General features: G+C 53.0%; 1 protein-coding gene across 4 annotated transcripts in view; it reads right to left on the bottom strand.

Moving 5' to 3' along the window:
* Positions 1-14,919, bottom strand: part of ELMO2 (engulfment and cell motility 2) — a 34,699-nt gene that overhangs the window by 6,164 nt on the left and 13,616 nt on the right. For 3 of the 4 annotated variants that reach the window (XM_054573649.1, XM_054573648.1, XM_054573652.1), the window contains exons 6-15: positions 13,503-13,684; positions 11,829-11,928; positions 10,581-10,732; positions 9,898-9,976; positions 6,735-6,785; positions 2,105-2,227; positions 1,639-1,773; positions 986-1,090; positions 766-874; positions 195-331 (exon numbers count right to left, since the gene is read on the bottom strand). In XM_054573649.1, the coding sequence (XP_054429624.1) occupies positions 195-331; positions 766-874; positions 986-1,090; positions 1,639-1,773; positions 2,105-2,227; positions 6,735-6,785; positions 9,898-9,976; positions 10,581-10,732; positions 11,829-11,928; positions 13,503-13,684 (1,173 nt within the window). Of the gene's footprint in view, positions 1-194; positions 332-765; positions 875-985; positions 1,091-1,638; positions 1,774-2,104; positions 2,228-6,734; positions 6,786-8,704; positions 8,741-9,897; positions 9,977-10,580; positions 10,733-11,828; positions 11,929-13,502; positions 13,685-14,919 lie in introns of all 4 variants that reach the window. The other variant, XM_054573653.1, reaches the window with a different exon arrangement.

Below are 14,919 nucleotides of genomic sequence, written 5' to 3'. Positions count from 1 at the left end.
GCAAGACACCTGCTCAAGGTGACAGAGGAAGCACACCGGAGGGGACCGAGGCTCTCCACTGCATCGGGCCTGTGAGTCGGCGCTGCGGACCAAGCTGGTTTTCCAGCTCAGGGATTTCCCTGGCTCTGGCCAGCTGCCGCTGGCCGTCATGTGATGGTCTCAGCCCACAGACCTCAGAGCTCTGCTTCACTGACCTTGTTGAAGTCCTCAGCTGTTGCCCTCATCTCCTTCCAGGTCTTGTTCAATAGCTGGATGCAGATTCCAAAGAGCTCTTCAAAAGCTCGGTCGTGGGTAAAGAACATCGGGTGGTAGTCGTTGCGTCCTTCGTTTGCTGCAGAAGAAAAGGGGGAGGGAAAGGCTGAGCTGGGGGCTCACGCCCAGAATCTTTGGACCCTCCGCACCCAAGTCCTGAGGAACAGAACCAGAGCGGGGACCGGGGCTGACGAGGAGTGTGGGATGGGCCGTTCCCCACCCCGAGCCTCCTTCTCCAGGGCATCTCTCTTGGCCCACCTCTGCTCTGTGACAGTCAGCTAGTCCTTACACAGGGGAGTGAGCAGACAGGGGTGTAGCTCTCGAACACGTTTAAATTAGGAGCTTGAGCACAGCGTTAGTCAAGAGTCTCATTAGCAAGGATAGAACGGATTACAGCTCAGGAGGTGGCTGAGGTTGCCCAGCCCGACTGACACCTAACCTTACAGCCCCCGCCTCCCCAGGTCCTGATGACAAGGGCTGGCCAAAGGAGGCGAGGCCCCGGCGCAGACTTACGTAGCTCCCCAACCTGGAGGATCTCACAGAGCATTTTGGTAAGCTCGATGGCACTGCGGCCAAAGGGGCATTCGTGTTTGTCTTCGCGACTGCTGTTCTCCAGGACAATCTGTGGGCACAGAGGGAAGGCTAGTGAGGGGGGAGAGGGGAGGGCGGTGAGGGAGGGAGGGGGCCCCGAGGTGCGGCGCCAGGACTGAGGAAGCAGGCCTCCAGCCTTTACCCGGATGTAGGTGTCCTGGTGGACCTTGGCCAAGTACAGCATGTTGTCCAAGGCCAGCATTCCCGGAGGAGTCTGCGTAAAGTCCATCGCTGGGTTGATGTGGTTCTGGGGGAACAGAGAGACCCAGTTCCGTGGGGCGTCACCAAGGGCAGCCCTGCTGCCCCTCCTCCGAGTGCCGCTGCCGTAGCTTGTTCACACGCCCCTCCCTACTGTGTGACTCGGAGCCCTGGCCACCGGGCTGTGGCTGACGCACCCGTGTGCCCAGCACACAGCATCCCGCTGCGCCCTGAGGTGCGTACAAGCATTTCACTGAATTAACTTCAAGCTGTATCCTATTACAAAATAGCCACGCCAGCTTGTCAAAGAACCTCGCTGCTGTGATGAGAGGTGCCCTAGGTCCCTTCTCCACCCGCCTGGCACCCGCTCCCGGGCCTGCCCACAGATGGCTCTGTTTCACAGGCCCAAGGCTGACATAAACTTGGGAATCTGCCATCACAGAGGCAAACCAAGCAGCAAGGCCCTCCAGCTTCTTAGCGTCATCTATTCCAGGCCACCGATGTGGAGGCCGCGTGCCCTGGGCTCTGGCCGCGTGGGCCCTCTGACTTCCTGCCAGGGGAGAAGGCTTGCTGAGGCCCATGCTCCGGGAAACTTACAGTAAATCCCAGCATTTTATAGTCCTTGGTATACATGGCTTTGCGCTTCTCAGTCCCACTCCCAGGGACATTGCTGGGGTCAGATTCTGCGTCAAATGCAATCCTCCTCAGTTCGAATATTATGTCTCTCTGGGCCTGAGAGGAGAAGCAGAGAGTCAGCAGGCAAGCCAGCTACCCAAGGAGGGCAGGGAAAGCAGGCGCGGGCTGGGCCCGGGCAGGGCTCTGCCCCGGTGGACCTTTGAAGAGAGGGCATCCCCTCTGCCTTAGCAGGACAGAGGTGGGCTTGGCCCCAGGGTGCACCCACAGGGAGCGATCTCGGTGAGGCCCACGGCTAGGCTTCTCAGAGCAGACGCAGCGGTTTCCGCACGCAGCAGGCAGGCGCTCCGTACACAGCCTGGGGGTGGACTGCACCGCAGCAAGCAGCACACAGTTGAAGCCAGGACAGCTCTGCCCACCTGGCCCCTACCTGGTCATTGGGGTCCATCTTGGTCATCATCCTTTCTTCCAGAAGGTTAAAGGTCAGGACTTGCAAGACATACAGCTGATGGGCCATCTCGGTTTTGATTGGGCGGTTCCCTCGGATCACGTGCTGGAAAAAGCAAAGGCAGGGAACAGGGGTCTGAACCGATTTTCTCTCACTGAGGAGTCACGTCCGCGCTGGTGAAAAAGAAAGTACGCTGGGCAGGAAACAGGGCTTTCCTCCCCCACACAGGACTCCATGTTCTGGAAGGGGATGGAGCAGGAATGGGCTTGATTCGGCAGAGGTGAGTCACTACAGGCCCAACGGGCACCTTCCTTCTCCCTGCAGTCCCCTGGGCAGCAGAGGTGGGCTGAAGGGTGGAGGCTGCACCCGCCACCCCAAAGAGGAGGGAGGCTACCCCGTTAAGATTATGAAACGGGAAATCAGCGGCTGGACCTTATTCCAATGGGCATGGTAGTGATGCTGACAATTGGCGATCACTAATCTCAATTCGGACTAGCCACATTCCAAGTGTTCAACAGCGACACGTGGCTAGCGGCGACCAAGCTGGGACTGCACAGGGCTACAGAGATTGATTACGCAATCCAAGACAACAGCCAGTGGGACAGAGACCTGCCTGCCGAATTGGGCAGTATTGTTCTTCTGTTTTCCCTTAGACAAATAGAATGTTTTAAATGGCCTCACCAAGCAGAGAGGTTTTAGAACAGGTCGTTTTCTTTCAATGATACAGACACCTACCCAAAGGGGGGGCCTCTAACACTCCTTGCCCAACCCCCCTCACGGCCCCTCCCTCCTTTCTCTCCTATACCTGTCCCTTCCCCTCAGAGCAGTGTACGCCCCCCTCCCTGCGGCCCCTGCCCCGTGCTCCCACTATGTCCCTCTCCCCCCTCTAACTCCGTCCGGCCCACTCTCCTTCCACCTCCCCTCTCAGGTCGCCGCCCCGGTCCCTCTGCTGCCCACCCTCCCCTGCCCTCACGCCCAGCCCCGCCTCTTCCTTGCGCACTCCATCGCCCACCATCCCTCGGGCCATCCCTCGGGCCGATCAAGCTCGGTTCCGTTCTTGTCTCACGCTGCCCCATTCTCACTCCCACAAGGGCCTGCTCTTTCCTGCTTGCTCCCCTGCACTCCCTGCTCCCCGCTTTGTTTCCCTGCCATCTTGAATCCTGTTACTCTTGGTCTTTTCTTGTCCAAATGAGACTCTTGCCCCGTCTCCCACACGAACCACCCCTGCGTCCTTCGTGTTCTCTTACTCAGTCTGGCTGAGTCTCTAGGCCTGTGCTGTCCCATATGCTCACCACGGACCACATGCAGCCCTTTGCATTTAAGTCACTTGCAATTAAGTTAAAAATCCAGGTCCTCGGGAGCACTAGCCACATTTTAAACTCACCAGGCACATATGGCCAGTGGCTGCTGCCTGGTGATAGATATGGAATATTTTCATTATCACAGAAAGTTCTAGCAGACAGCTCCGCTCTAGAACTTCTAACTCTAAGCCAGTATCTTTTTCGAGCTCCCTCTAACTTCAGATTGGCTCTCTCCGTGCGCGCTCTGGCTCCCGGTCGCGCTCGTTAGGCCTGTGCAGTCCAGTCTGGTGGCCACGAGCCACGTGTGGCTGTTGAGCATTTGAAATGTGGCCAAAATGAGGTGTGCTCTAAGTGAAAAATGCACGCCAGACCTCAGAGCCTTCGTGTGAAAAAACAAAAGGTACAGAATCTCATTAATGATTTTTTTCTTCTATTGATTACATGTTGAAATCAGCATTTTGGTTATATTGGGTTAAATGAAATGTTATTTTTTTTCTTTTATTGATTCCAGAGGGGGGCGGGGAGGGAGAGAGAGAGAGAAACATCAATGTGAGAGATATTGACTAGCTGCCTCTTGCATGCACCCTGAATGGGGACGGAACCCACACCTGGGCACGCGCCCTAACTGGGACTCGAACCTGCGGCCTTGCAGTTTGCGGGACGATGCCCAAATTGAGCTATGCTAGCCAGGGCTCCTCCATTTGTTTTTCAATGTTGCTGCTAGAACATTAAAAATAAAATAAGTCATTCCCATTATATGTCTGCAGGATGGCGCAGCTCTAGACCTTGTCTCCCCACCATGTGATGCCACAGCGCTTTCTCCTTCTGTCTCTTTCTTTCTCTAGCTCTATACAGACCAAAGAGTAGCTGCCAGCCACATGTGGGCATTTAAATTGCAACTAAAACTTTTTTAAAACGACAAATTAAGATGCATTTCGAGTGCTCACCAGCCACGCGGGGCTAGTGGCTGCCATCCTGGGCAGCGCCCCCAGAGCCACAGACACTTCTACCGGACAAAGCCGCTCTGCTCTTTCGCTAGAGGGTGTGCTGAGGCCCTCCCCCTCCCCCTCCCCATCCCTGTCCCGCGCAATCCCTCTTGGCCTCTCCAGCAAGCCATCTGTCCTCTTAGCTCAGACTCAGCATCTAGTCTCTGGCTCCCCGAACCTGTTTTCCACTCTCTGCTCCGCGCGTCCCGCCCCGCCCCACCGCTTCCTTTCCCTGCTCCAGGCTCCTTCCTCTGCCACGGCTCTGCTGTCCTCCCCACATCTCCTCTTTGCCTCACTCCGAGCCTCTTCCTTCCCCTGTGTGCCCTCCTGCTGCTACTCCATCCAGTGTCTCCCTACCTGCCTATCTCCATTCCTTCCTCCTCGCCTTTCCAGATTTCATAAAGCCACTTTAAAGAGAGGTTCAGGTTCACGTGATGTTGATGTTCATCAGACACACCACAGTGGGAAGGTGACTGCTGTAGCCGTCAATGGCTTGAAGTATGGCTGCAGTTGGGTCGGTTATTGTCTCAGAGGCTTTACCTGGCGTCTTATTTGACTGTCAGATACCTCGAGGCCTGTGCTCTTTGGCTGGACTCAGTTACCCTCCAGGACTGAAGTGAGCGTGCACTAGCCGTTTCCTAGCAGACTACTGAAGTCCTGAGTCCTGACACGGAACTGTCTTCGGTAGCGGAATCTTAGCTTGTCACAAGGTTTGCCCAGTAATGGGCTGAACTTCTAACCCCACTGAAATAAATAACAAGCCTCAAAACTCATTAAATTTCCCTCCGAAGGGCACCCTCACTCCCACACACACAAGGAGGGCGGCGCGGAGGACGGCCGGTCAGGAATGTGGACGAGAATGCGTGGGAACCCGCGTGCTCTCCGTGGCTTGCAGGCGGCGTGCTTGAGCGTTTGCTCAGGCCCCTCCTGCCAGGCTGGCCACGGGGCTGTGAGCAGGGACAAGGCCAGAGGCACGGGCTAGTTCTGCAGGGCAAGGTCTGGCGGGCTCTGCATGGGTAGGCCAGCTGACCGTTGGACTTCAGCACTCAGAGCTCACTGCTGGAGTTCCATCCCCTTCTGCCTTGTTCACGAAGAACTGCCAACAGGAGCACCGTGCTCGCTATGTGCCTGGCACTCTGCTAAGCACTGAAAATATATTAGCTCATTTAGCCCTCCCGTCCAGAGGAGCAAATCGAAGCCCACAGGAGTTAAGGGAATTGCTCAAGATCAAAGAGTGGTTAACGGCAGAGTGGGGGCTGGCTGCTCCAAGAGTTCACGTACAGAATTATTAAGCCTTGCACGCCTGACTCCAAATGTCTCCCTGTGGCCCCTTGTTTCTGACAACAGATAAAATGGCCTCCTCTTAATCCACACCCTTGGCTCTCTTTCCCAGCTCCCACCACTTCCCACCCCACATTATCGCCTTGGTAACAAGGAAGTAGACCTCTTTCCAGATGCTCCCCCCAACCCCTACTCTACCTTCCTCCCTCACACCCCCCTCGGGAAACATACACATCTTGGAGTGGGGTCCTCAGGAAATGCAAGTCTGGTTATTTCACGACCTGCTGAAATCCCCTCAAATTGCCCGTGGGCCAAAGACCACGATCCCACTCGGTCTGGTCTTTGCTAGCTCTGCAGCCTCACCACAGGCCTGCTCCTCGCTCCGCCCTCTGCCCAGGTGCATGCTCTGTCCAGGTTCCAGCCGCGCCTTCTGGAAAGCCTTTTCCTCTTGGTCTGCTCACTTGACCTCAGCCTCGCCTGAAGCCAGTCCTCTAAGGGCTTCCTGACACCTCTCCTTCGACACAGGACTGCCCGCCCCTCCTCTGAAACCTCCCAGGCCATGAATCTCTGCGGACCTGACCACGCGGCGCTGTGACCACCTGCCTGTCCTACGAGACAGGAAGTTCTTAGAGAGCAAACACAGTCTTATTCACGCCTGCGATTGCCCCCCAATGACTCGGGCTTTTGACCGGTGTTAGTTCAATGAACCACTTTCCTCTTCTGTGTCTATTTTAATACATTCCGCCCCAGATACAAATTTTGGGATTTGCAGGACAACAAGCAGTGCAGTTGGCCTTAACGCCTCCTTTGAGGCTCTGCAATTCCTGGTGGACTAGTGGGCCTCCTAGAGATAGCGCCACAGATTTTTTGAGGATTACCAAAAAAAAAAGCTTTTCACCGTAAGAAGTGTTTAGTACCTATTGGTAAGTTCCCTCTGAGTGCCCTCCCAGCTCAATAGTAATTTCCATAATAACAGAACTATAATAATAGTAATAATTGTTACTAATGGTAACGCAACAATGGTAACAAGATACGGAAACTTACATTTAGGATTATGGATCGAAGGTGCTTCTGTGCAAATGCATTGGCCATATCCTATTGAGAAAAATAAGCCAACATAAGGCATGGTGGCAGGCACACAGTTGTGACAGCTATGAAGAGGAAGGTGATGTCATAGCTCTGGGGCTTTTTCTCTTACATTTTTATTCCTTTCAAACAAAAAGTGGACAAACAGAAAAAAAATTCCATGGACCACCAAATGGATTTTATACTTTAACAAATTCCCTCACATTTTCCTTTGTGAGCACAAATGAACTTAAATAGGGTTTCCCTTCCCACTGGCACAATCGACCGCGTCATCTTCAGAGAGGGACAAAGACTGCGTCAGGACAAGACACTGTGGTACAGGACGCGGGCAATGGACAATGCACACAGAGCACAGAGCAGCATGATGGTCCCCACACCGCACCCCCTGGTCATGTCCCAGGCAGACGCCGCTGCCCGGGCTGGAAGGGGCTCTGAGGAAACAACTCCAACCCGGCCGAGGGCAGGGCTTTGGCCTGCACCCCGCCCACCCCGTGGGCCCTCACCAGCAGAGGGGGCTGGGCGTGGCCGCTCTGGCGCAGCAGGGAGTTCCCAGCTCACTTCTGACTTGTCGCGGAGAACGTGTTGGGTGCTTTGGGGTAATTTTTCCTAATAGGGTCACTTTTAAAATTATATTTGGTTCCGATTTTAACGGTGACACTTTACCTATTTAACTCTCAGGAAAGTATCCTACTTAAGTGAATCTTCCAGGGACTGAAGCTTTAAGGGTCCTCTCAGGACCATTACTTGGACCATTCTTATGCAAATCTTCTAAAAATACACTATATTCACGTGTTTATTTCGGAAGAGACTGCAGTGATTATATTTTAATCACTGTCAAGGACTTGGGGTCGCCGGAAGGACCATCCTTTATTCTCCTGGGTTGTGGCAGTGTAACGCCCTAGAGGAAGGGCTGAAGCGTGGAGCCCTTTTCCCCTAACCAAACCGCTCCCGGATCGCCAAGCTTTTAATTTTCCTGACAGCTTTTCACAATTCTCTGACTCTGCCTTTCAATGTCAGCCATTGCTTCTTATAATGTTAATTAGTATGACTTCACTTTCCAAACTGCTGCCTTAATTTAATTTACAGAGAACTGCAGGTCCATTGGCCTGAGGGAGCTGCCACGTCTCTCATGGAGCAATATCCACAAGTCCTGTCCTTTTCTCGCTCACGTCTGGATTTCTGGCCACACGCCAAATGGCCAATGCTGCCAGGAACACTAAGTTTTACTCCACACGCCCTGAGCGCAGGGCGGCTGGAGGAGGAGGGGGTGGCCCAGAAACCTCTTTGGTAGCTACAGGAGGTCAGCTTGAGATGATGTCTTGCTGTGGACAAGTAACAAAGCAGGCAACACAGTGGTCTATGGCTGGAGTATAAAGGCCTTAACCCAAAAGCTTCTCTGTGGGGCAGGTGGGGGGGGGGGCACTCATCCTTTTTCAGATCCTTGCAGAGCTGGCCTTCCTCTAAGCTCCCTCTCACAGGAAACGAGCAGCCAAATCCTCTCTTGTCAACTGTCTAAACCTTTTCAAATTCCCACGGTCCCGTCGGCGTCCAAAAAGGCATGGATTCACCTTTACACTTCGCTGTATCAGGTTGGGAGGTGATACGTCATGGTATCACTTAGCTGGAAGCCACAGGCTGTTTCTGAATGTGGCCTTCCCGGGATGACCCACAGATACGGCCACGTAAAGGCAAGTTACAAAGGGAAGACTGGGTCACATCCCCTAGGACAGGCATCACCTTAATCCTTTATGTGACTCTCATCTGCACTATGGCCTCGCGGGTCCAGGCAAATGAGATTTACAGCACACAGCCTTCTCCTGTGTCTTGCGTGCCCCGAACATCTAGATGAGAGCTGAGGTCCTTGCCCAGCTGTGACCTCCCCGCCCGGATGGGAGTGGGGGCCCTTTCCACACAGCAGTGCTACTTACAGTGACAGGCAGGTCTAGAGGATTAAGGTGCTTGTCCTGCCGGCAGAAAGCAAAAAGCACAGAGAGAAGCAGATGGACGAATGAGCTTCCGGCTTACATTCAAAACAGGACCAGGAAGGAAGAGATTAACGGAGCAAAGCCATCCAAGAAAGACAGACAGACAGAACCACAGAAGCTCCAGGTCCTCCCACTAGACACCGCCAAGAAGTTGGTACGTGATCCCCCACGATTTTCACCTGCCTGAGCCCACGGCACGGACAGGCCACTAAAAAGTCTTTCTTTTGTACACAACTTGGGCTTTCAGCAGAGAAATCTGGAAAGTTAGTGTTGGAAGGGTCCTTAGAGATCTTTTAATCTGGCCCTTTCGTTTGACAGAAAGGAACTGAGACCCAGAGAGGTTAAGGCACGTGTGCTGCCAGTGGCAGGGCACCTTGAGGCCCGGGACTCTTAGGTCGGTGCTCCTCCCCCTGCCCAGGCGATTCACTTGTAAAACCGGGTCTGGGTGGCCTCATGACATCCTTACGAGGTAAACGAGGCAGAAGTGGCTGCTCCCATGTTACAGGGGAGGAAACGGGTTCAGAGTGGAATCATTTGCACAATGTCACACAGCTAATTCACAGGGGAAGAAAGAAGCGTGGAACCTGGACCAGCAGATCTTTATACATGAAACTTCAGGCCAAGTCCCTCTCCTCTTGCTTCCCATTTGTCTCGGTCTCCTTGGGCTCAATAGTGATGCCCAGAGGATCTCCTCTCACATCCTGATCTTCTAACCTAGGGGTTGGCAAACTAAGGCCAAATGAGGCGCGTTGCCTGCTTGTGTAAATAAGGTCTTGTCAGACACAGCCACACTCCTTCATTTATCTGTCTGAGGAGACGTTCGGCTACAACGGCAAGGCTAAACAGTTGCCATGTGGACCGTGTGGCCCACAAAACGAAACATATTTACCCTCTGGCCCTTAGAAGAGCAAGTTTGTAGGCCCCTGCTCTAGCCTAGGACCGCAGCTGGTTTTCCTGTAAGCTCCCCTCGGCCTTCCTTAGCAAAGCCGCTCTGATGGGCTCAGGCCTGAGGGACAGGAGAAAGGACTCTTGGGAAAATGGCTGGCTTTCTGCTCTCTGCAAGGGATAGGGTGGGTGGGTGAAAATTCTTCTCTTGGAAGAGCCCAGATGGAAAGCTTGAAAAGGCAGCCACAGACCTGTCTCTTGTCCTCAGGAGCCTTCAGAAAAAGTGCGTTGATCAAAGCAATGGCGTAGGTCTGAATTTCCTGGTTGGAGCTGTGCCAACGGAGAAAGAAGGCAGAGGAGATGAGAAGAGTGACCAGCAAGACGATGCTTAGAGATGGTGCATAACATCACTCACAGGTGATAATCAAGTAATAATCCGAGGCTGCATCTCAACAGCCTTAAAAGCGTTCATTCAACAGGTGTCAACTGAGCTTTTACTTAAATCTAAGCAGGGGATATGAAAACAATTGGTCCCTGTTCCCAGAGAGCTCTGTCTAAAATGAGAGACAGATAATAAAATATAGAGAGTTTTACGTAAATATAATTATCAGAGGTACAAGCAGAGCCTATTTGGCCCAGAGAGGGGGAAGTATCGGATTCTGCCTGGCATCGCGATGGTACAGGAAGATTGGAATAAACTTCGCCTCATCCGAAGGGGCAAGGAGAGTTCCGGAGCATTTTGCGCAGGGGCCTGACACCATCAGGTCTGTGTTATGAGAGGAGGCTGGTCGGAGTGTGGAAGAGGTGATGGCTGATTGAACAAGCAGACCGGCAGCCTGGAATACCAGCAGGGCGGAAGGGGGGCTGGAAGACTTGGCAGCCTGAGAGAGGAGACGAGACAGGGGAGGAAGGCGGGGGAGGGCCCCTTACTCACACCTGCAGGTGACCGATGAGCTGCCCCACGGTGATTTCCTCCGCTATCTTCTGGTACAGGCTCTGGCTGTTCAGGACCATGCTCTCCAGGATGGCCAGGGACCTCTGCAGGATGGACACGTCCACCATGGGCTGGCTCACGTACCCTGCAATCTAAAGCCAGAGGGGCCGGTCCGTCGGGGGCGCAGGGCCCCCTGGGAAGCCGGCCGGCCGAGGTCCCTGATGCTAGCCCACGAAGGCTCTCGCCGCCCAGGACTGCTGCCCGCACTGGGGCAGCTGTCCCTAGTGGAGGGCGGTGTCTGGGGTACGCTACCTCGGCCGGCCTGCCAGGGAGTCCGTCGGCATGGCTAACTCAATGCCAAATTACAGTATCCAGCCAACTCTTTCCTCAAAACCTAAGGGCTTAATTCTTTGTTTTCAAAATAAGGTTCAGGTGTGGCCAAGCTGACTCCAGGAGGCAGAGGATCTCGCTGATACCAGGGTATCGCTGATACCTCCAGGAGCTCTTCTCCTGCCGCACACACTGCGGCCCTGCACGCGCGCAGGACAGCAGCGCTTTGGAGAGGCACAAAGGCCATTCAGAGCCTTATCATCTAATCTCCCTTCTCTCTCCCCGTGGTAATATCCTGACACCTGTCATGTCCCTTTTGCCAAAACAGCTCCGGCACCAGGAGGTTCCCAAAGTCCCACGCCGATGATAGGTGTAATTCTAGGTCAGGACACAGTATCCACTGGTGTTAGCTCAGTTTTCTGAACCAACGTTGCCCCTTCTTGTAAAAGAAAAGAAGGCAAAACCAGAAGTCTCCACTCCTATCGACTGAGTCTAATCTGACGGTCTAAACAGGCTGCCAGCTGATTTGTAAACGGGAAGCAGGCTTGTTAATTTAAGGCAAATGCAATGAACACTTTTTATCAAAGAGAAGGGAGAGCTAGGAGGCAGGTCAGAAGACTCAGGGATGATCCTGCTGGCTGATGGCTGGTGCGCTCCCAAGTCTCACCGACAGTCAGTGCCTCTTTGGCCCACGTCGGCTCCCAGAGCCCAGTTCCATCGTCCCAGAGCAGGCCCTGGGGGCACCGCAGAGTAAGCCTTTCTGGAGCCCCCAGAAGACCAAAGCTTAAGGATGAAAAACCTGGCCTCGGGGTAGAAAGCCGACCCTCACAACAAGCAGTGTTGCCTGCAGCTCTGCTTGGCCTGGAGCACAGCGGGCGGCGGAGGGAGGAGAGAAAGAGGGAACGTGGAAAGCCTCACCTGCTTAATGAAGGTGATGGAAACCATGTCCCAGGAGACAATGCCGTGGTCCATGAGCTCTAAGAAGGCAGTCAGGGTGAATGCCAGCATCTCACTGTAGCTGAGACATGTGCAAAACACACACACAACAATACAAAGATTCAAAACCGGGAACAGGTGGGAAGAAAGCCACAATGGGATGGATTTCAGTGTTAGCACCACAAGAGCGATCAGTCGACGCAGCTCTGAGCCAGCGCCCGCACGCACACCTAGGCAGATGGGGAGCAGGTTCTGCCCAAGTGTCCATCACTGAAAACACAAGGCTGCTGCGTGATTAGGCTTCCCTTCTCTGTGTTGCCTCATCTCGGAAAACAGACCCACTTAACCATTTCCGGAGAATAAGAAAAATACTAGACCTCTGTCAAACGTAACACTTGGTGGACGTACTAGGAAGCTTACATTCCATGTTCACTGTTAGGACCCAGAGGCAGCAGAGTGCAGGAGAGAGTACAAGCTTTGGGCATGGGTACAATTTCTGCCCAGGTGTTTACTAACTGTGCAAATTTTACCTTCTCAAACTTCATTTTCTTCCTCTATAAAACCATGTTAATCTCACAGGGTTGTCGGGGGAGCAAGGCGACAATGTATGCAAAGCCCTTAGCCTCATGTTGATGGAAAATAAGGATGAAAATGTTCTCTTTCCTTTGTCTCTCCTCTTTATACATTAAATCCTTTCTATTTCTGTAGAGTGCTTCATAATTAACAAATTATATTCCCACATACAGAGCATGTTCAGATCCATTCTCATTAACAGGGCTCCTCACGACAGTCCTGCAAGGTAGGTATCACCCCCATTTCAAAGGGGAGGAAACGAAGGCCCCTCTAATCCTGCACTCTTGGGAGACTGCAGAGCTCTTGGGCCAATGCTGTTGACAGTGAAAACGTTAGGATTTTCTAGGACTTAAACAAATACCCATGATTAGCTGCTTGGTTTGGCTGAAAATTTCAATAGCTGATCCAGTGGCTGAAAGATTTCTGACTCCCTGTTTGCTAGCTTGGGCTCCAGAGGCTCCGAAGGAACACTAAACATCTGCCTACTCATTGCTGATCCCAACAACACACAGTTTCCCACCATGTTCGTCTAAGCACGGGCGTGGTGAAAGGACGGTCGTGGTGCATCGCAAAGCCCTGGATCTCCTCCAGTCTGTGAAAAGTGGGGGTAGGGAGACAGCGAATGGGTAGGGGGCAACCTATGGTGAACACAGAAGGGCCTGTGCGTGTGTGCGGAGTGGGGGTGATTGGCAAGAGAGGGGGGCAGGGGGAGGTTAAGAATAGACAGATACCTGTTCTAGTCAATAACAGATAGTCTGCTCACTAACCTCCATCAGGCCAATCGTTTTCCATTAATCTACAGGTCTGTTGTGAGCAGACCTCTCTCTTCCTGAGTTCTGTGGCCCCTATTTTTACTACTCACCTGGCACAGTACTGTTTTGTGTGAGAGCCCAGTTAGATGATAAGATTTAGGACCACAAGGATGAGCTATATCCCTCCGCGTGGACTCTAGTGCTTGGCACACTGCTCTGTGTACAGATGGTGTTCGAAAAACTTGTTTGACTCAACAGGAATGAGAATAGGGCGCTCTGCAGAGAGCAGCAAACCTCCGAAAGCCCCAAATGAGACCCCCGTAACACTCACTGGGACAAGAGCTTGGTTCCACTTTCCACAAGCCGCGTGAGCACCACGATGCCATCCATGTTGATGAACTCAGTGGCGAAGGTCACATCGGCAGACAGCTTAGCCAGCTCCTTCATGGCGTCCAGCCGGGTCTCCATGCTGGACGACTGGGTCCGCTCCATCAGCTGCCGCGCAGCCCGGGACTGCGAGGGCAGAACAAGACATGTGCCATTGGCTCTGTGTGGCAGGTGACTGCTTTGCGGAGAGCTCTGAGGGGCCCGTTCTGGGAACATCCAAGCCTGGGGCAGAACCAGTTTCTCCACTGCTTAGGAGCTGCTCAGTAAATGTTTCTGGATCGGTCAGGAATTACCAGTGTGCCAAGAGCAATCCTGTAGTATCTGTATCCTTACTCTACTCCTCTGGTCTATGTATTAAAAAAATTCCCACCAGGGGAATACAGACTGATCTGGGAGATGACAGTCCACTAACTATGGCAAGATCAACAGAAAAACAGATACTGGTTCCATATGGGGCAGTCTTCTATGAATTAAAGCCGTCAGACAGTGGAAGTGGCTGTCCCTTGAAGTAATGAGCTCTCCACCACTGGAAGCAGTCAAGGGGAATCTAGACAACGTCTGTCCAAGATACTACAGAGAGGATGTCTGCACAGGGTAGAGAATTTAATGAAGACCCTGAAGATCCCTTTCTATCTGAAAATGTGATAAGCCTCACAATTTTTTGTTTAACTTTCTCTCAAATTCTCCATCATTGCTCCTCAAAGAAATAGTCCTGGGGAAACTTTCAGAATATCAAGGAGCGGGAAGTAGCTAATTTCAAAATAGCTTTTTGAAGATGAGGACTGGTGACAAAGCCTCCTCCCAGCACAGGAGTTTTCCTGGCAGAATGCTTGCCTCGGCGCTGCAAGCTCCAGCTACAATCCCTCCTCTATGATCACTGATCTTTCCTTTTGCTGAACTTATTAACTTTACAGTCAGTGCCTCACAATTTACCGTTTCATCATTCTCTATTTCTGGTGTGTTCGTTTAATGTTCTCAGTTGGAATGGAAGTCTTGAGAGCAAAAATGCTCCACGGTTTTTAATTCTTCTTGCAGAGCTAAGCAAGTGACTGACGCCCAGCCTTGCTGCCGGCAAGGAGTCGGGGCTGTTCGCTTCGCTCCCCGCCGCCTGCCCTCCATGACCACCCGGGAGGGCCCTGTCACAGCACACTCGCTGCTCTCGGTGATACAGAAACCCTTCACGATCTCCGCGGAGGAGAAAACGTCCTCCAGGAGGGAAAGTCACAGGAGAGAACAATTTGAAGAGCGCTGGTCTGCATCACACTCAGAAACTTCCAACTCCAAATGTTAATGTTCCTCCCGAGACAGGGTTTCTGGGCGGCTGCCTCCCGCGTCAGAGAGACGTGCCTCTGGGAGAGCCA

Source organism: Pteronotus mesoamericanus, unplaced genomic scaffold (assembly GCF_021234165.1).
Source record: "Pteronotus mesoamericanus isolate MK-2021 breed Mesoamerican mustached bat unplaced genomic scaffold, CSHL_Meso_final contig_25, whole genome shotgun sequence".
NCBI classification, from domain to species: domain Eukaryota; kingdom Metazoa; phylum Chordata; class Mammalia; order Chiroptera; family Mormoopidae; genus Pteronotus; species Pteronotus mesoamericanus.
Note: the sequence above shows the minus strand (reverse complement) of the source record. Positions and strands in the feature narration are given on the sequence as shown.